General features: G+C 37.1%; 2 protein-coding genes across 4 annotated transcripts; one reads left to right on the top strand and one right to left on the bottom strand.

Moving 5' to 3' along the window:
- Nucleotides 1–2,689: 2,689 nt before the first annotated feature.
- LOC130715755 (bZIP transcription factor 12-like) lies at nt 2,690–19,430 on the top strand. Of its 3 annotated transcripts, none has more exons than XM_057565877.1 (4): nt 2,690–3,529; nt 3,787–3,858; nt 4,325–4,354; nt 10,661–10,998. In XM_057565877.1, exons 1-4 carry the CDS (start codon nt 3,116–3,118, stop codon nt 10,706–10,708), a joined length of 564 nt encoding a protein of 187 aa, XP_057421860.1. In that variant the 5' UTR covers nt 2,690–3,115; the 3' UTR covers nt 10,709–10,998. The 3 variants fall into 3 exon arrangements, with proteins under 3 accessions (XP_057421860.1, XP_057421861.1, XP_057421859.1); XM_057565878.1 differs by lacking the exon at nt 10,661–10,998 and adding an exon at nt 19,202–19,430 and having other exon boundaries at nt 2,691–3,529; XM_057565876.1 differs by lacking the exon at nt 10,661–10,998 and adding an exon at nt 15,823–16,360 and having other exon boundaries at nt 2,697–3,529.
- Nucleotides 16,629–19,218, bottom strand: LOC130715756 (bidirectional sugar transporter N3-like). The gene is made up of 6 exons (XM_057565879.1): nt 19,048–19,218; nt 18,704–18,740; nt 18,359–18,569; nt 17,632–17,793; nt 17,236–17,355; nt 16,629–17,127 (listed from the first exon to the last, which is right to left on the bottom strand). Exons 1-6 carry the CDS (start codon nt 19,097–19,099, stop codon nt 16,873–16,875), a joined length of 837 nt encoding a protein of 278 aa, XP_057421862.1. The 5' UTR covers nt 19,100–19,218; the 3' UTR covers nt 16,629–16,872.
- Nucleotides 19,431–20,178: the final 748 nt, after the last annotated feature.

A 20,178-nucleotide genomic window follows, 5' to 3' on the forward strand; every position in this document is an offset into this window, starting at 1 on the left:
TTTTTTAAGACAACCTTGAGGCAGACAATTGAAAGGACGTTTGCTGAAGGAATGCGAAGTCTCACCAAGCTACTATTGAATGCTCTTCAACTACACTTTCCATTCCACCTCAAATGGTTTGAACCCCATTTTATTTTTCTCTTTGTTCATGTGTTAATGATACTAACCTTTTTTAAGATGACAAAGCAGATGAATTATATTGGATATGTTTTGGCATAGGGTTTGAATTCTCTAAAGTGAATATATGGTAAAGTAATCATCACAGTGTAAAAAAAATTGCATTTGACATAAGACATGCATTTACATTTGCTTGATAAATTTTGCTTTGCTTAATTATATAATTCTATCACTACAAGAAATACTTTTTAGAGTAAAAAGGTTAGCGTCTGCCAAACTCCAACGCCAGCTTTTGCTATTTTGCATGGCTAAACCGACGCAAAGTACCATTTAAAACTTTATTCCACTTAATGATAGTGTGGGCTTAACGACCATTAGCGTCGGCCACGATAGACGCTAAAGTCATCAGTTGGCTTAGAGTCTATTCACCTCAATTAGTAGTGGTTCATAGCCGACGGTAATTTCACCGGTCAACTTAGTGTTGATTATGACTGACGCTAAGGTGAAGTGAATCCGGCCCATCTACTACGACTACAAGGCTGACCCTAACTTTTGACGGTTACTTCAACTCTCAAACCCTCATCCCCACCACTTCGTCACCTCCCCTGCCACAACCTCCCCCCCCCCCCAAACTCTCAAACCACACTCTCAAACGCTCACCTTACCTCTCTATTGTCCCCACCTTCCACGTCGCCCTGATGCTTCCTCCTGCCACAACCTCTTCACTCGTCCCCACCTACTCCCTCAAACCCTCATATCCCCCTTATTTGCAATAAACAACAGCACCACTCTTCTTCTTCCCTTTTCCCTCAAGGACGTGAGCTCCAAGAGTAGGCCAGCCGCCACCTTTCATCGCTGATGTTGCACCAATGAGCCCATTGTGAGTATTGTTGTTTTTCCTTTTTTTTTTTTTGAAAACAAACCTTAGTTTACCTGAAATTCAGGAAAATGACCTCATGATATCATTATCATATATGGTATTTAACTTTATAGGTTCAAAAGAGAGCGAGTTAAAACATTGGGCTGACTATGAACTTGCATTTTCAATTTTACATTGCATCGCTAATTTTCACATTCTCTCATTCGTGTTATTCACAACATTTTTTAGTTACACCAACGACATGAATGGAAAGTCTCTATTAAGCAACATCGATCATTAACACAAAAAATTGGTGGACCATTCTACACTAGAAACCACACATGACACTTATATTTCTAACGATAAAATTGTCACAAAACATGTTTTATTAAGCTTCTCACTTTATGACGAGAAAAAACCGCAAAAAAAATTAGGTGTTTGCCCGTGGTCAAATGTCTAGCGTGCTTTGTGTATTATAGTTGTTTTAAAAAATCATTCTCTAGAGTCTTGATTCGTTCATTAAGACTACTTCTTTATTTTTCTCCATTAAATAAACTCATAATATAAAATGTAGTAAGAACAACTTATAGTTTAATAACAACAAAAACAAAGTGAAAAATACGAAAATAATGGATCCTTATTTTTTCAGTCATTCATTGAATGATAAATTACTGCAAGGGAAGAAGATACAAAATTTAAATAACAGAAAACCCAATATATTAAAATTGTATCTAATTTACTTATTTATGGTAGGGAAAATTGCGCTCACCACTCGAGAGGTTTATTATTGTTAAATGACACCCCCTCTATTATTTAATAAGACACTAACCACCCTTATTTATGAGAACCTTGCACTAAACTCCTTGAAGTTTATCGTTACTACTGTACTGACATTTTCTAAGTTTTACCATTATAACACTCAACACATTCCTTGATGTTGTTTATTCTTCGATGTATATAAAAAAATTAAAACAGTAGCAATTCGCGTACACCATTTTTTTAGTTACACCAATGTTACGAAGAGAAAGTCTCTACTAAACATTCACAATTTGTGTACGCAATATTTTCAACAATGATATATTCACACCTCATTTTTTATACACTTTATTTCCACTTATTTTTATTTCTATCTCTTTTATTTTATCATTTATCACATCTTATATTTTTTCTCTCTTACTTTTTCTTTTCTTCCTATCTCTATACTCCTTCACCTCTTTCACCTCATCTTAGAGGTGTAACACCTCATCTTAGAGGTGGAACAAACAATTATTCCAATATTTTAGTTACACCAACGACATGAAGTGAAAGTCTCTACTAAGCATCATTGATCATCAAAACGAAAAAATTGGTAGACCACTCTACACTACACACCTCCCATGACACTTATGTTTTTTAACGGTTTAAAACCGCCACAAAAGTGATGTATTTGCTGATGGTCAAAAGTGTAGCGTAGTTTGTGTATTAGTCTTGTTTTAAAAGTTCATTGTCTTATATGATCACTAAAATATACTCTTTTATTTTTCACTTTAAAATAAACTCATAAAAGAGAACGTATGGTCCCGTTTAGAAAAACAACTTAATTAAGTACTTATGGTCAGCGCTTATGCATAAGCTATTTTAAAAAATTTATTAAATAAATTGAAAATAAGTTATATATAAGCATAAACTCTAATAGCTTATGAAAGTAAACTCAAAATAGCTTATGGTAAATCATAAATTGTTTGTATAAACTCTTACAAACACTAGCATAAGTGATTATGCTATGAGATAAGCTCAAATAAACTCTTTAGTTCAATGAAAAAAACATCTCCATGTCCATGACTGGTTCTTCAAAATCTCAAACTCAAGTGAAAGCCAAACAAAGCAAAGCAGTGTCATTGATTTGATTCAGAGAAAGAAAAAGTGTGAATTTGGATTCAGTTGCAGGTTCTCTCTGTCAGGCATTTCATCGAAAACCTGCTCTGCAGAAGAATAAGAATAATCCAATCCAAACCAAAGTAACTAACTTCCCTCTCAAAAAGCGCGCCTACAAACTCGGCATGGCGTCGTCGAAGGTTTTCTCGTCGAATCCGGATCTGCCACGCCATTCTTCTTCTTCTTCTTCGCTTCGTTTTCTCTGATCTCTAACCCCCCATTTCCATGGACGATCTTCTCAAGTCCATCTACACTCCTTCCAAGGACATCAAACCCCCCACCTCCCTTGACGATGTCTGGAGAGACATCGTCGCCGCCGGAACCACCGCCATCGCCGCCGAGGAAATGACCCTTGAGGATTTCTTAACCAAGACCGGCGCTGTCAGGGAGGAAGATGTTAGAGGACTTCTTCCTCCTCCTCCTCCTCCTCCTCCGTCTCACTTCCACCTCCCTCCGCCTCCTCCTTCCGCTTCCGACGCTTCATCTTCTCTTGTAACACCAAATGGGGTTTCAGCGGCTTCAGTGGCTAAGGGGAAGAGAAGGGCTATTGAGGAGCCTGTTGATAAGGCCACTCTTCAGAAGCAGAGGAGAATGATCAAGAATAGAGAGTCTGCAGCTAGGTCCAGGGAACGAAAGCAGGTTCGTTTTTTAATCGTTGAAATGATTCAAGTTTGAATTTTTTCATGTGGGTTTGTTTTTTAATGATTGGAATCTTAGTGGTTTAGTTGTTAGTGGAAGGAACTGAATTAAAGTTGAGATTTTTGTTTCTGGGAGGGCTCAAATAGTTTCATATATTATTTATTAATTGTTTGTTTGTTGGTTTGTATTTTTTAATAGTTTTTTTTTCACTTTTTGGGTTTGATTCTGAAAGGTGATTGGTTTGGTGTTGTTTACAGGCTTACACTACTGAGCTTGAGGCTATAGTTCAGCAGCTGGAGGAGGAGAATGCGCGATTAATGGAAGAAGAGGTGTGATTATGGTGCTATCATTTTGCTTTCACGCGTGTTGATGTGTGGTTTGAATTCTATTGAGATGGCGTATATGATCAAGTGCGACTGATTTATTTCAATCACTTATAGGGGAGAAACTCATCTGAATGTACATTTTTTGAATACACACATTGCATGATTAGACCTTTCTATGAAGTTGTCTCATTGCTGGTCTTTTTGATTGATCAAAGTTTAAAACATCTTGTTATGACTCTATTTTTTCTCCTCTTGTTGGTTCTTCTTTAAGTGTATGTCTGGAAATATTTCAACAATGGATTCTAAAGACACAAACAATCCTGGGGAAGTAACTTATATGAGTAGCTTATGAGTGTCAAGAATTATGTTTGATGAAAGAGAAACTGATCCAAACATGCTATAAATGTTTTAACATGCTGTGCTTAGAATCTGATTTGTTAGTGTTTGAAATATTGGGTCTTGAATGCAGGCGGAGAGGAACAGGCAGAGGCTCAAGCAGGTATGTATATCTGCTCACTTTCTGATAAGTTATTTTGCATATTCTTGTGTATTTGATCTGATATATTTTCACTTTATAAGATATCTTAATATCTTAATTAATAAAGCCAAATTCCATATATGTTCTCTTTTAGTAACTAATTGATTCAATGGTAGTACATAATAGCTCTGTCTTAAGATTGAAAATGAAAAATGTAAGACATTCTAGCTAAATGATGTTGTCAAAATATCAAACACTGATGGACTGGTAATGTTATGTTAAAATAATATGGCTAGAGTTGTAAATGGTATCATTCATAGTGCAAGTGAGGGTGATTTATTGGCAAGCCTTGAAAAGTAATGTTCCCATCAAGAAATCGATAAACTTGACAGACCTAAAGTAAATTTTGAAGTTTTACTTCTTTTTTTTGGTGGGGGGAACCGTACACATCATGATTTCTTACTGAGTTACAGCGTTCCAAACTAGTGGTTAGGTGCACACCGTGCATGCTTGAAAATTCTTCAACATTTAATTTAGAGTTAAAATCAATTATGGGCAAAAGCTTCTGTGGGTAGCTTATGGGTTTCATAATTATTCTAAGTAAAAATTAGTTGGTCCAAACCTTGCATTGGCAATGCCAAAGGAGAAAGATACTACTCAAGTCTTAACTATCATATGTGTGGGAAATAAGTCAAACATTATTTTACCAGTGTCCTCCAATATCTTGAAAAAATGGAATATGAAGGAATTCAAACCGGTGAGATATGTGCGGTGTCCAAAATGTCAAAAAAAAGTTCTGTGATGGGTGATATACTCTATTACACTGGCAACTGTCTGTTTGTCCCCCTTGTCATCTCATTTAATTTAGTTACTATGCTTATTGTGTTTATCAGTCTATCACTGTATAAACTCGTGAGGGATGAATTGCCTCTGAAGGCAATCTTCCTTGTTGCGTGAACCTAGTTGTCCTTTTGAACGAAACCTGGCTTCTATTCTTCAATACAAAAGCATAGAATTATGCAAATCTAAGATTGTTCTTGACTACCATTGGTTGTAAATAAGGAATTAATATAAGAATTATTATTAGAAGATTATATTCAGTATTAGGAGATTTATTCTCTTATTAGGAGATTGTGTACATAATTAGTTATTTCCTTATTTAGGATTAGTCTTCTTCTATATAATGTAATTACCCTTTGTATTCTGATTAAGAAGTAATAATACAATTTCTCCTACTTTCAAGTTGGTATCAGAGCTCCCGATCTTGGGAGTTCTGCTTCTGCGAAAAAAACCCTAGCCGTCTTATTACGGCCCTTTTATCTGGTAACGTTTCCTGTTTTGCCACTGTTGGCTTATACCGTTTGGAGGCCTGTGCTCTTCATCACCGGCCTGCCATCCTCTGTTCGTTACTCCGATTGCACAGAGAGGGTTCCCCGTGCCTTTTGGTCTTGTTCTGAGGGTCGTTTCCTCACTTTGTTGGTGTTTTTTCTTGAGAAGCCTTTGGTTCTTCCATTCAAGGAGAGTGCAATCTTCTCTGTTTCTGTTATTTTTCCTCTTGTTTTCCTTCTACAGTAACATCTCTCAGTATGTCTGGAGACGAGATTCCCATACCTAAGGAGAAACTCACTTCTGGAGTGAAAGTCTCTCTTCCACCTTTGACCCACAAAGATCTCCCGGTATTACAAGGTTCCTTTCGCTTGGATGGGCGCAACTACCTCCAATGGTCTGAGCTCATCCGTCACACTCTCATAAGTCGCAAGAAAATCAGTTATATTGAAGAAAAAGCCCCTGCTGAAACTGATCCACAATATGACACATGGCGTGAAGAGAATTCTCTTATTATGACCTGGTTTTGGTACTCCATGATTCCGGAAATTAGCCGGAATTATATGTTTTTCCCTACTGCTAAGGAGATTTGGAATAATCTGGCACAGGCATATTCTAAGAAACAAGATCTCTCAGCTTGTTATGAATTGGAAAATAAAGTTTTCAATTCTAATCAAGGAACTCTCTCCGTGACAGATTACTATGGGACCTTGAATGGTCTATGGATTGAATTAGATCAGTATCAAAATCTGAAGATGAAGTGTGATGCTGACTCCACAACATTGAATAAATTTATTGAAAAAGCGCGAATCTTTAAGTTTCTCTCTGGGCTTAACTCTGAATTTGATCCGATTCGGGTCCAAGTTTTGGGTAAAGAGCAACTCCCTTCTCTCTCAGAGGTGTTCTTTATAGTTCGTGGTGAAGAAACTAGGAGGACAGTGATGGTGGAAGACAAATCAGTTGATGGTTCAGCCTTAGCCTCTGGAAAGGGTCCCATAAAAGGATCCACCTCTTCCGGACACCCTAACCGTGATGATCGCCCCAACCGTGATGATCGCTTCAACCGTGATGATCTCTTCAACCGTGATGATCGTTGCACTTACTGTAAGAGGTCTGGTCACACCAAAGAGTACTGTTTCAAACTTTATGGAAGGGAAAACGTCCTTAGACGTATGAGGGGGTCCAAAGGTGCTCCGCAGAGGCGCGCAAATCACACAACTTCTGACATGGAAAATGATGGTGAAGTCCCACCTGTACCACCAGCAGAAGATGTCCCTAGCCTTAGCAAAGCAGAATTGGAGCGTCTGAGAGCTTTTATGGACTCATTGAGTAAGCCCTCTGGTTCTTGTTCTCTCACAATGACTGGTAAGAGTTCTACCTTCTTATCTCTTAATGCTTTGAGTACTGAAAATGACTGGATTATTGACTCTGGTGCTACAGATCATATGACACCTCACCCCTCACATTTATCTTCTTATTCCACTTACCCTGAAAAACACTATATCACTGTTGCTAATGGATCCCAAAACCAGATTACGGGATGTGGTAATATTCACCTTAGTCCATCTCTTCCCTTAAAGCATGTGCTTCATGTCCCAAAGCTTTCTAACAATCTTTTGTCCATCCATAAACTCACTCGAGACTTGAACTGTGCTGCAACCTTTTTCCACTCACATGGTGTTTTTCAGGATCTTGCCACGGGACAGATAATTGGGATTGCTAAGGAACAGGACGGGTTATATTGTCTGCGGCACGAGGAAAGCAAGTGTCATCAGACGAGTTCAGAGTCCTGGAATACTTCTCAAATATGGTTGCGGCACAAGCGTCTTGGGCATCCTCCTTTTAGTATTCTTAGGACCATGTTTCCCCATTTATTTTCAAAAGTGTCAGTCGAATCTTTTCATTGTGATGTTTGTCAGTTTTCTAAGCATCATCGTTCAACTTTTCTTCCTAGTAATAATAAATGTGCTCAACCTTTTGATCTTGTTCACTCTGATGTGTGGGGACCTTCGTCCATTTCTAATGTTTTTGGTGCAAAATGGTTTGTTACTTTTATTGATGATTGTACTCGGATTACATGGGTTTTTCTTATGAAAGATAAGTCTGAGGTGTTTCAATTATTTGTTAACTTTTTCCACATGATTAGAACACAGTTTGGGAAACCTATTAAGAGGTTAAGGTCAGACAGTGGGAAAGAGTATGTTAACAAGAATTTTTCTGAATTTCTTACAAAAAATGGTGTGGTTCATGAGTTGACTTGTGTTGACACCCCACAACAAAATGGGGTTGCTGAAAGGAAAAATCGTCATCTTCTTGAAATCACTCGAGCTTTACTCTTTCAAATGAATGTTCCTAAGTTTTATTGGGGGGAAGCTGTCTTGACTGCTGCTTATTTAATTAATAGGTTACCTTCTAGGGTTTTATCTAGTGTTAGTCCTGTGCAGGTTATGACTAGCTTCTTTCCGTCTGTGCCCATTAAGTCAGGTCTTCAAAGTCGTGTATTTGGTTGTTCCGCCTTTGTCCATGTTCACGGTCATCATCGGGGTAAGTTAGATCCTCGGGCTATTAAGTGCATCTTTATAGGATATGCCTCAGATAAAAAGGGCTACAAGTGTTATCATCCTCCTAGTCGTCGTGTCTATATATCCATGGATGTTACTTTTCAAGAATCAGAGTCTTTTTATCCCAATCCTCAGCTTCAGGGGGGGAATACTCAGGAAGTTGAGTCTCCAGAATTGTCTGTTATTCCTCTTCTACAGGATCCCTTGATGCCTTCCTCTATTCCTATCACTGAGGACAGTGATGATGATGACAATGGTCCTGAACTAGTACCAAATCAGAATGATGACAATGGTCCTGAACTAGTACCAGATGAGAATGATGACAATGGTTCTGAAGTAGTACCAGATCAGAATAATGTTGACAGGTTCAGGATAAAGTACCAGCGGAAAGTAAAACCCGTCCTGATCCAACAACAAGTCCAATCGTCTGATCCTGAGGTAAGTGTTGCGAACCCTGAGCCTAGTAATTCCTATGAGCATAACCTTGATGACTTACCTATTGCCTTACGAAAAGGAAAACGTTCTTGTGCCAAGTACCCTATATCCCAGTTTGTGTCTACTCAAAATCTTTCTGTGCAACATCAGAGTTTTATTTCAGCTATTGACTCTATTAGAGTCCCTACATCAGTACAAGAAGCATTAAAAGATAAGAACTGGATTCAAGCCATGAATGAAGAGATGCATGCACTGGACAAAAATGGAACTTGGGAGATTGTTGAGAAGCCAAATGACAAGAGGACAGTAGGTTGCAGGTGGATTTATACCGTGAAGTACCGATCTGATGGCACACTTGACAGGTATAAGGCGAGGCTAGTTGCAAAGGGATACACCCAGACCTATGGAATTGATTATGAAGAGACATTTGCTCCGGTAGCAAAAATGAACACTGTAAGGATCATTCTTTCCTTAGCAGCTCATTTTGATTGGGAGTTGCAACAGTTTGATGTTAAAAATGCTTTCTTGCATGGAGATTTGGAGGAAGAGGTGTATATGGAGATTCCACCGGGGTATGACCCTACTTCAGGAAGAAATAAGGTGTGCAAACTGAAGAAGGCCCTATATGGGCTCAAACAGTCACCCCGAGCTTGGTTTGAGAGATTCACTAATGCTATGGTGTCTCTGGGTTATAAACAAAGCCAAGGTGATCATACCCTCTTTATCAAACATACTCAAAATGGTAAACTCACTCTTCTGTTAGTCTATGTAGACGATATGATCATTGCAGGTAATGATGAACTTGAGAAGCAGAATCTGAGGAAACAGTTGGCAGCCCAATTTGAAATGAAGGATCTTGGAAAACTGAAATATTTCCTAGGTATGGAGGTGGCATACTCGAAGCAAGGGATTTTCATATCTCAAAGAAAGTATGTCCTTGATCTTCTCAAAGAGACTGGTAAATTGGGTTGTAAGCCCATTGGAGTGCCTATAGAGCAAAACCACAAGATTGGAAGTAGTGAGGAGGACCTTAGGGTTGATAAGGCTCAATATCAGAGACTTGTGGGGAAGCTCATTTATCTATCTCACACTAGGCCTGACATAGCTTATCCTGTTAGTGTTGTCAGTCAATTCATGCATGACCCACAGGAGAGACACTTACAGGCTGTGGATAGAATTTTGCAGTATCTGAAGGCAAGTCCAGGGAGAGGTCTGCTGTTCAAGAAGAGTGAGCAGTTGTCTATGGAGGTTTATACTGATGCAGATTATGCAGGGTCAATTGTTGACAGGAGATCCACTACAGGATATTGTATGTTCTTGGGTGGAAATTTAGTTACATGGAGGAGCAAGAAGCAGAATGTAGTTGCTAGATCAAGCGCAGAGGCAGAGTTTAGAGCCATGGCTCAAGGAGTTTGTGAACTGTTGTGGATGAAAATCATACTGGATGATTTGAAAATAAAGTATGAAGCTCCCATGAGACTCTTCTGTGATAATAAATCTGCCATTAGTATTGCTCATAATCCAGTCCAACACGACAGAACAAAGCACATAGAGATAGACCGGCACTTCATCAAAGAGAAATTGGATAGTGGTCTAATATCTACACAGTATGTCCCCTCAGGACTTCAGTTGGCTGATGTGCTCACCAAAGGACTTCCCTTGGAGCGGTTTCGAGAGCTTACTTGCAAGCTGGGAATGATAGATATTCATTCACCAGCTTGAGGGGGGTGTTGTAAATAAGGAATTAATATAAGAATTATTATTATAAGATTATATTCAGTATTAGGAGATTTATTCTCTTATTAGGAGATTGTGTACATAATTAGTTATTTCCTTATTTAGGATTAGTCTTCTTCTATATAATGTAATTATCCTTTGTATTCTGATTAAGAAGTAATAATACAATTTCTCCTACTTTCAAGTCCATTCTTTTTGAATTATGCAAGCTCACCATGGCAAGACTTCTAATTATAATTCTTCAATAAATTTTTACATGCCAATTTAGTTGGTCCTGCAGTTTATGATATCCTTGGGAATTGCTTTGGAACTTTGACGGGTTGTCATGTTTGCATCACCTCAGAGCCTAAATTGTGTAGTTTTGGTTCAATTGAGAAATCAGTAGCAGCACATCTTATCCTTAGGGAAAAGGGTCCCCATATTTCTTCTTGTGTTGCAGTAAGTGCGACAACTACGTTCTATATTATCTCCATTGATTAAATATTCTCATTGGAGATAATATCTGATTAATAGCATCTTTGGATCAGCTTGTCTTTTCTCAAAATCAATTATGAATCTCAGAAGCTTCTCACAAAAGCTTCTTCTTAGAACTGATACTGGCTTCAGAATCAATTGTAGAAGGATTTCTTTCTTTTTTTTTTGGTCAATATTGTAGAAGGATTTCTTAACATGCACTAGATAACCTACTCCATGAAGATGGGCTTGTTAGGGATTTTATCTTTCCCATCCATTTGGTACGTGAACATCTAAGGGTAAAAAGGATTTGACTTCTCTAAACTGCAGAGTAACAATTATATGAAGATATGACTTCAAGAAGTAACTAATAACAAGGGTGGCAAGGGTCATGTGCACTGGCTTTTAGCTTTATTCAGAACATACAACTGCTTCATGAAATGTTGGCTATCATCTATTATTGTTGGTTATTTTAAAAATATAGTATGGGTAGAAGAGAAGAACGATAGCAGAGAATTGGGAGCATAAAGCATATTTTTATTCAGCAGCATAGCAACTGGTTTTATACAGCAGAATCACCAACATAAAATTCAAATTCAAAAACATAACAACTACTAGATGAAAGCCTAAAAAATAGAAGCTGAAACAGCTCTATCTTATCAGTCAATAAGACTGTTATTTTCCTAAATAATAGCAGAAGAATTAATCTTCTGCTGTTTGTTTATTTCAAAGTCAATCAATCAACACTCCTCCTTGACTTTGGAACTGCAAACTCCAAGCTTTTGCCTCAAGAACTCAAATCTGGATTTTGGAAGTGCCTTGGTTAGGATATCAGCTACTTGATTTTCTGTCTTGCAGTAGATTAGCTTCACTTCTCCTTCCCTTTGAACCTCTCTTAGAAAATAAAGCTTTATCTTGAAGTGCTTTGTTTTTCCATGAAACACTGGATCATTGGATATTGCAATTGCAGCCTGATTGTCCACCAAAATCTGAGTGCTACCATGTTGTTCCATGTGCAAATCTGCCATGATTTTCCTAATCCAAAGAGTTTGATTCACAGCAGCAGCAACAGCTACATACTCGGCTTCCGCTGTAGACTGAGCTATAATTTCTTGCTTTTTAGAACACCATGAAAAAACTCCAGAACCAAGAGTAAAACAATAACCAGAGGTGCTTCTCATGTCATCAACACATCCTGCCCAATCACTATCAGAATAATCATGAAAGCTGAAGCTTTTTACTTGCCTGTATCTTATTCCATAATCAGTGGTTCCTCTAACATATCTAAGAATTCTTTTTGCTGCTTGAAAATGAATTTCACTTGGACAATGCATGTACCTTGATAGCAAACTCACTGAATGCATGATATCCGGTCTGGTACTTGTTAAATACATCAAGCATCCTATTAAGCTTCTGTACAGCTTTTCATCAATCTTTTCAGCTCCATCTTCTTTGCAAAACTTCTCCTTTTGATTCATTGGAGTAGCTGTTGGATAGCACTCTTCCATGTTGAACTTCTTGAGGACTTCCTTTGCATACTTTTCCTGACACACAAATATTTCATGTTGCTTTTGCTGCACTTGCATACCAAGAAAGAATGTCATCTTTCCAAGATCGGTCATTTCAAATACATCTTCCATTTCTTTTTTAAACTTGTCAATCATCTTCTTGCTACTTCCTGTAACGAATAGATCATCAACATATAGAGATAACACAAGTATATCTTCATCCACCTTTTTAACATATAAGGTAGACTCACTTAGACTTTTCACGAAGCCTAAGCTTTCTAAATGTGTATCAATTCTGCTGTACCAAGACCTTGGTGCTTGTTTTAAGCCATACAATGCCTTCTTTAATCGATAAACCTTATCTTCTTGTCCTTGAAGAACAAATCCTTCTGGTTGTTCAACAAAAATTTCTTCCTCCAAGTATCCATTCAAAAAGGCTGATTTGACATCCAATTGGTGTACAATCCAATCATTTTGTGCAGCAAGTGCAAGCAGCAGCCTTATTGTATCCAACCTTGCAACTGGGGCAAATGTTTCAGAGAAATCCACCCCAAACATTTGGGCATAACCCTTGACAACAAGTCTTGCCTTATGCTTGTTCACAGAACCATCAGGATTAAGCTTGGTTCTATAAACCCACTTGACTCCAATGGCTTTCTTATGATTTGGTCTGTCCATCAACTCCCATGTCTGATTTTTTTCAATCATTTTCAGCTCCTCCATCATTGCATTTATCCACTTTTGATCAGTTGCAGCTTCTTCATATCCAGCAGGCTCCATGACAGCAAGATTGCACCTTTGATAAACTTCAGAAAGTAATCTTGTTCCTCTGACTGGTTCATCATCCACATCTTCATTCTCCTCCTGGAATTCAGATTTATTTTCATCTTCCCAACTCCAGCTATCTGACTCCATGAATTTAACATCCCTACTAACAATTATTTTATTCTGATGTGGAAAATAGATCCTGTAGGCCTTTGAAGTTAAGCTATAGCCTACAAAAATCCCAGATTCTGCTTTCTTGTCTAGTTTGACTCTCTTTACATGAGGAATGTGAGAGAAACACAAGCAGCCAAATGTCTTCAAATTAAGCAATTCAGGTTTGTAACCATACCATGCTTCAAACGGTGTTCTTCTTTGTAAAGCTTTTGTTGGCAGCCTGTTTTGCAAAAATACAGCAGTATTTGCAGCTTCTGCCCAGAATTTCTTTGGTAGCCCTTTGTCATGAAGTAAGCATCTAGCCATCTCCATAATTGTCCTATTCTTTCTTTCTGCAACACCATTCTGCTGGGGGGAGTAAGGTGCTGTCAGCTGGTGTTCTATGCCTGCATCTTCACAAAACTTGTTAAATTTTCCTGAGGTATATTCAGATCCATTATCAGATCTGATCATCTGCAATTTGCACTTGCTCTGAGTTTCAACCCAGGCTTTGAACTTCCAAAAGATGTCAGCAACTTCAGATTTAAGCTTCATAAAATAAATCCAGCACATCCTTGTGTTATCATCAATGAAAACAATATAATACTTACTGCCATTCAATGATGGTGTGTTTATGGGTCCTCCAACATCTGTGTGAACTAATTGTAACTTTTGTGAAGCCCTCCATGCCGTACTTTGTGGAAATGGGAGTCTTGACTGCTTTCCATATTGACAGGCAGCACATGTTGGAAGATCTTCTTCTAATTCCGGTAGGCCTTTTGCAAGATTGTTCTTCTTCATGAATATTAGAGCGTCATGATGGAAATGACCCAATCTCTTATGCCAAAGTATTGTATTGTTGCTAACTTCTTTGTGCACTGCAGCATGTTCTAGGTTCATGAGATCCAAGACAAACCTTTTGTCTTTCATTTGAACTTTGCACACTTCTTTGCCTTCTGGATCTTTGATCTGGCAGTGCAAGTCTTCAAACAGCACCTTATAGCTATTTTCCAGCAACTGAGCAACACTCAAAAGGTTTTGATCAATTTCAGGAACATATAAAACATCTGAAATTAATTTCAGACCTGTATGGCTTTGAATTGCCACTGTTCCTTTTCATTTTCCTTCAAGATAAGCTCCATTACCAATTTTGACTTTAGAATTTTTTTCTTTAAACTCTTTGAAGAGTTCAAGGTCAAAAGTCATGTGGTTTGAGCAGCCGCTGTCTATGAGCCATTTGGTGTAGCTTTTGGCAGCAAAGCATGTTGCTGCAAACAATTGTTCCTCTTCTTGTTGATCCTCAGCAACCTTGACTTCTCCTTGTTGTTGATGAGACTTGCATACCTTTTCCATGTGTCCTTGCTGGCCACACTTGAGACATTTTGCATCTGGCCTCCACCATCACCATTTTGGTTGATGATTTGTCTTTTTGCAGTGAGGACAAGGTGGAGAAACCTGAGTATTGTTTTTCTGGTGGTACTTGTTAGAACCTCTAGGCTTCTGCTTCTTCTTTTTGTTTCTTCCACCGTTGTTGTTTTGCAGTTTGGCTTGTAAGGCACCCTCTGTAGTTCCTTCTTGCCTCATAAGCCTTCTTTGCTCTTGTGCTTGGAATGCATGTAACACCTCTGCCAAAGTGATCTGCGAAAGATCCTTTGTGTTTTCCATGCTTGCTATAGAAGCTTCATATTTCTCAGTGACAGTTACAAGGATTTTTTGTACAATCCTGGAATTAGGAAATTCAGTGCCCAACAACCTTACCTTGTTGGCAATGGTGAGCAATTTGTCTGAGTACTCTTTAATTGTCTCTGACTCCTTCATTCTTTGTAACTCAAATTCCCTCATCAAGTTCAACACCTGCATGCTTCGAATCCTCTCATCTCCTGCATATTCTTCCTTCAGGTAGTCCCAAATTTCTTTGGGAGTTTTGAGTGTCATGACTCTGGGGAAGATCGTTTTTGAAACGCCAGCAAAAAGACAAGCTTTTGCCTTTGCCTTTCTTGTTTTTCTCTCCTTGTGACTTTTGATCTGAGCCATGGTAGGATTATTCGGCGGCGGAAGTATTTCATAATCCTCTTCCACGGCTTCCCACAGATCTAAAGCATCTAGGTAGGACTCCATTCTCACAGCCCAAAGGTCATAGCTTTCCCCATCAAAGACAGGAGTAGCAACATGTGAGAAGCTTGATCCAGCATCCATTTTACAGGTCCCTCAAGAAGAGGGCTCTGATACCAATTTGTTGGTTATTTTAAAAATATAGTATGGGTAGAAGAGAAGAACGATAGCAGAGAATTGGGAGCATAAAGCATATTTTTATTCAGCAGCATAGCAACTGGTTTTATACAGCAGAATCACCAACATAAAATTCAAATTCAAAAACATAACAACTACTAGATGAAAGCCTAAAAAATAGAAGCTGAAACAGCTCTATCTTATCAGTCAATAAGACTGTTATTTTCCTAAATAATAGCAGAAAAATTAATCTTTCTGCTGTTTGTTTATTTCAAAGTCAATCAATCAACAATTATTCATCCTTCAATTTTTTTTCCTGCAGCTCAGAGAGTGCCTCATTCCAATTGTGGAGAAACCGAAACCAAAACGGAAACTCCAGAGATCAAATTCAGCTTAAACGTTGTGATCTTTTTTGTTACCAACAGATCAGGTTTTGTGGCTTGGTGTAGATATAAGGGGGGGATATGAAAAAGAGGAGAAATAGTTTCAGGTTACACATAATTCTGGTTCTTGGAGTTACATTGCATAGAGGAAAAAAGCATCAGCCAAATAAGTCAAGTAGTTTGATTTAACCTGAACATATACAATTGACCCACTGCTTGTGGAAGATCCATGGTTCTGGGTGGAATTTGCCCAGATAAGCCTTTTGAATAGTTGAAATAAGATGTGTCATGTTAATTTATGCAATTTGGTTGCCATGCTTATTGATTTTGTGGATGGCATACAGAAGGTGTGAGAGGAATGAATAAGATCTATTAGATTTAAGAGTTTTCATATGAACTGAAAAAGATTGGAGGATCACTCATGTTACATGTTTATCACATGTTTTACCAATTTCTAAAGCAGCATGACTTGTGATCTTTAAATTCCACTCATTCAATAGTCCATCATTTATTGTTATGACCTTTTTTGTGTGTGTCAATTTTAAGTTTTAGTATATTAACAGACAATTTTTTTGTTAAAAATATAAATCTATTTATTTAAATAAATAGATAAATCTATTTATTTAAATAAATAGATTTAAAGAACAAGATAAAAGAGAGATAAAGGAAAAGAATGAAGTTATTTGCTAGTATTTCGCTTTAAAAAAAAGAATATATGCATAATTAAACTATGAGACAATAGTCTTACTTTATAAAGTTTGATGAAAATTAAAATTGGGTGCACACAATCACACAAGATGAAAGGGAAAGCGATACATTGATACAAACCATGGATAATAATAATAGGGGTTAGTAACCCACATGAGTCATTTAGACAACCCCATAATAATAATATGATAATGCCACTCATAAGATATCCACTAGATAAACAGTGGTTATTTTAACCACATATACTAATATCCTTCACGGTGCTCAGCACAAGAAGTAACTCATGCAGGGAGATCCTTGCCTTCCCCACTTTTCTCCTTCTCTTCTGCAACTTCCTTTCCTTTATCACTCACATCATTAGTAACTGGGATCAGGCATACTTCACAAGTTCCCAACGGGCTCATCACAACAACGTTTTGCATTTGCTCTAGTGCATGCTCCTCAGTTATAACTACCTTCTCTTTAGCTCCATCATTGTATATAGCATATAGCAACATCTGAAGTAATCCCAAAGCAAAGCCCAACACATTTGGGATCTGCACATAAGACCAACAAAAAAAGAAAAATTCATCCGTTAATATGATTTGATGTTAAAATATTTGTTACACAATGTCAATATAGTAGTGCTATTGTTATATACTTACAGCAATGCAAATGTCTTTAAGAAGGACACCATAGACAAACCACATTATGGCACTTAGAGTGAGGAAAAATGATAAGTAAAAGGGCATAAACTCTACGCTCTTAGTTCGAATAACCTGCGCCTGCAAATCAATAAATCACTTGATGAAGGATGAGAGTTATTCTCACATGGTGTCAAAGCCTTATGACTAAGTGATCTAGAGTTCAATCATTTTTGCCCCCGTTATTCTAATAAAAAAGTTAAATTTTAGCACATGACATGTGGACCAGTGCATTATTCGCACTTCAAACCAAAGTGATCTTGCATGAGGCCTGAGGGAACGGCATGAGATTGACATTGATGAAAGTGTGGCAGAAATGTAATAACTTAGCACTAGGTAATTTTAATTTAAACTCACCACAATGCTTAGGGGTGCTGCAAAGACAATTACTGCAACAGATACGCAAATCCATCCAAGCACTTTAACACGGAGGGAACCATGTATAGCAAATTGGATCGTAAGGAGAATCAAGGTGAAGGTGCCCACATTCATCACGGTGAATAGTTTGACAGTTATGTTCTGCAGTTGAAAATCCAGTGCATCAACTCAAATTATCAAAATTCATATGATTATAAAGTAGTAAAGTTAGTAAGTTTCTGCTTTTATCAATTTAATTAGATGATTGTTGAGAAGAGTTAGAAAAATATGAGGAAGCGGTTCTCATAATGAATTGGGCAACTTGATGCTTCACTTTTCTCCCCAGGAATGCAACCACTACTGAACAACTCAAGAACTCAAGGCTATATAGCTAGGAGTTTGGAACTTTACATAATAGTTAGTATCCATGAAATAAAGGGAATGAAAGAGGCCAAGCTCAGCTGAAAATATATTATTGTGGGAAAATAAGAGAATAAAACTCTACTTGGATGTCTTTATTGATGCAAATTCACCTCATTTATAGCTGAAGGTGAACATGTAAAAGTTCAAAAAATGGCTACTGAAATCAATTATTATGATCACCATTATAATACCTATCTTGGTAGCATATATATATGTGAGGAAAAAAAGAAACTAAATGTCATCATCTCAATTAGAAGTTCAAGTACTTAATATGTATATATATAGGACAGGTACAGGTAAATACCCTGGCATCCTTGGTCGCATAGATTATGAATGTGACAATGTAAATGATCTCTATGACACATCCAAATGAGTTAATGGTAATGAGCAGTGTCGCATTTCTCTTGAGAAAGGCATAATATAGCCAAAGCATAGAACTGAATAATGCGACCAGGTAAGGAACTGATTGGAAACCTTCAGTAGATTTCTTTTTGCATATTCGGTAGAATGTTGGTCTGCAAGTTTAAAATAGGAAATCATATTTATTTTGAATTACAATATAGTAATTATAATCAATTTTAATATATTTTTATTACAGAAATTAAGTGCTTAATTAGGTGGGAGTTCCACTTAGTTGATGTATACTTACAAAGGAGCCAAGTACACCAGGAAGGAAATGACATTACCTAGAGGCATAAAAAGAAGGATATGTCAAATTCTTTAAAAAAAAACTCATAAACAAAAAGTTGAAGCATTATGCATGAAATTAAATGAGTATTTATGAAGTAAGATACGATCTAGGATAAGGATTATACATCATAAATGGTAAAAATCATAGAACATATATAACAATAAATTACATTTCAGGAAAATGAACTGGAAGATGAGGACATTTAGAGATGTATCCAGAAAATACTAAGTAAAAAAACAAAGGTTACGCTTTGAAAAGTGAAATGGTAGAAGAGACCGTGGACGATGACCCTTTTGTGTTACCTAGAATGCCAAAAATAAAGGCCAAATAGTTGTGACTATCCATAATAGCCATGCTTCTTTGCCTTCAGCTTTAGAATATGAGCAAGTTTTCAAGGTTTAGTGATTGATAGGAATTGAAGGTTTTTTTCCTACTCAACCCCTGAATAACATGCAGGAATTGAAGCTGTAGCTAGTGAAAGGTTGAGCAATCCGTGCTTTATATATAAACAAATCAATGGCACGAAGAAGAGCAAGAAGAAGAAGAAGACAAATATATATGATAAAATAAACTACAAAGTATTGCTATAATTACTAATGAAGTGAGATGAGCGTGTACTGCATAATAATATCATGGATGTTTCATGAGGGTTTGATATTTTTTTGGGCAGTGTAGCACAAAACTACTCACCTTAATAAGCTAGGAACTCATGTTTCTCATGTACTCTTTTTTTGTTAATAATTAAAATGTTGATTTTAAATTCATTAAATATTATCTGTCGTGACATTGTTAGAAACAATTTATTGGTCAGTTATAAGAGATGATAACAATCATGATAAGACATGGAAAGTTTTCCCCATGGAATTATTATTTTTACTAAATGTTAATGCATTATAATAAACACAATACAGAAACTTAAATTGGTGTTTCAACCATGCAATATAACACACTATATTTCACCCTCATCTAGAGTAAGAAAAATATATTGAAAATGAAAAGTATGATAAATGATGTGCCCACTACGGATTCAAACACGCTAACAACGTAGAAGAAAAAACGTGAGAGATAAGGGTAACATTTACAATTCATCATTCTACTTTGTCTTTAGAAAGATTTTTCACCTGATTTTTCTCAAAAGGTTTCCAAGTCGTTTCTCTCAAACACGCTTCGCCGCGTAAACCACATGTTGTTATCTTCATGATCTCTATACGTTTGTTACATGCTTTCTTTACAATCATGCCTAAGTGTGAGCTAGCTGTAATTTTGGTGTAAATGAATGTTTTTCGTGTGGCAGAAGTATATTGTTTACGTCTATTTTTTGTATATGCGTAATTAATTGGTTAATGGCTGGTTTTTAGTGGCATAAGTCACTCATTTCAAGTAGCATTAATTTATCAGGGTTTGGATAAATATAAAAGAAATTTAACAGCGTT

The sequence above is a fragment of the Lotus japonicus genome, chromosome 4, assembly GCF_012489685.1.
Source record: "Lotus japonicus ecotype B-129 chromosome 4, LjGifu_v1.2".
Lineage (NCBI taxonomy): Eukaryota > Viridiplantae > Streptophyta > Magnoliopsida > Fabales > Fabaceae > Lotus > Lotus japonicus.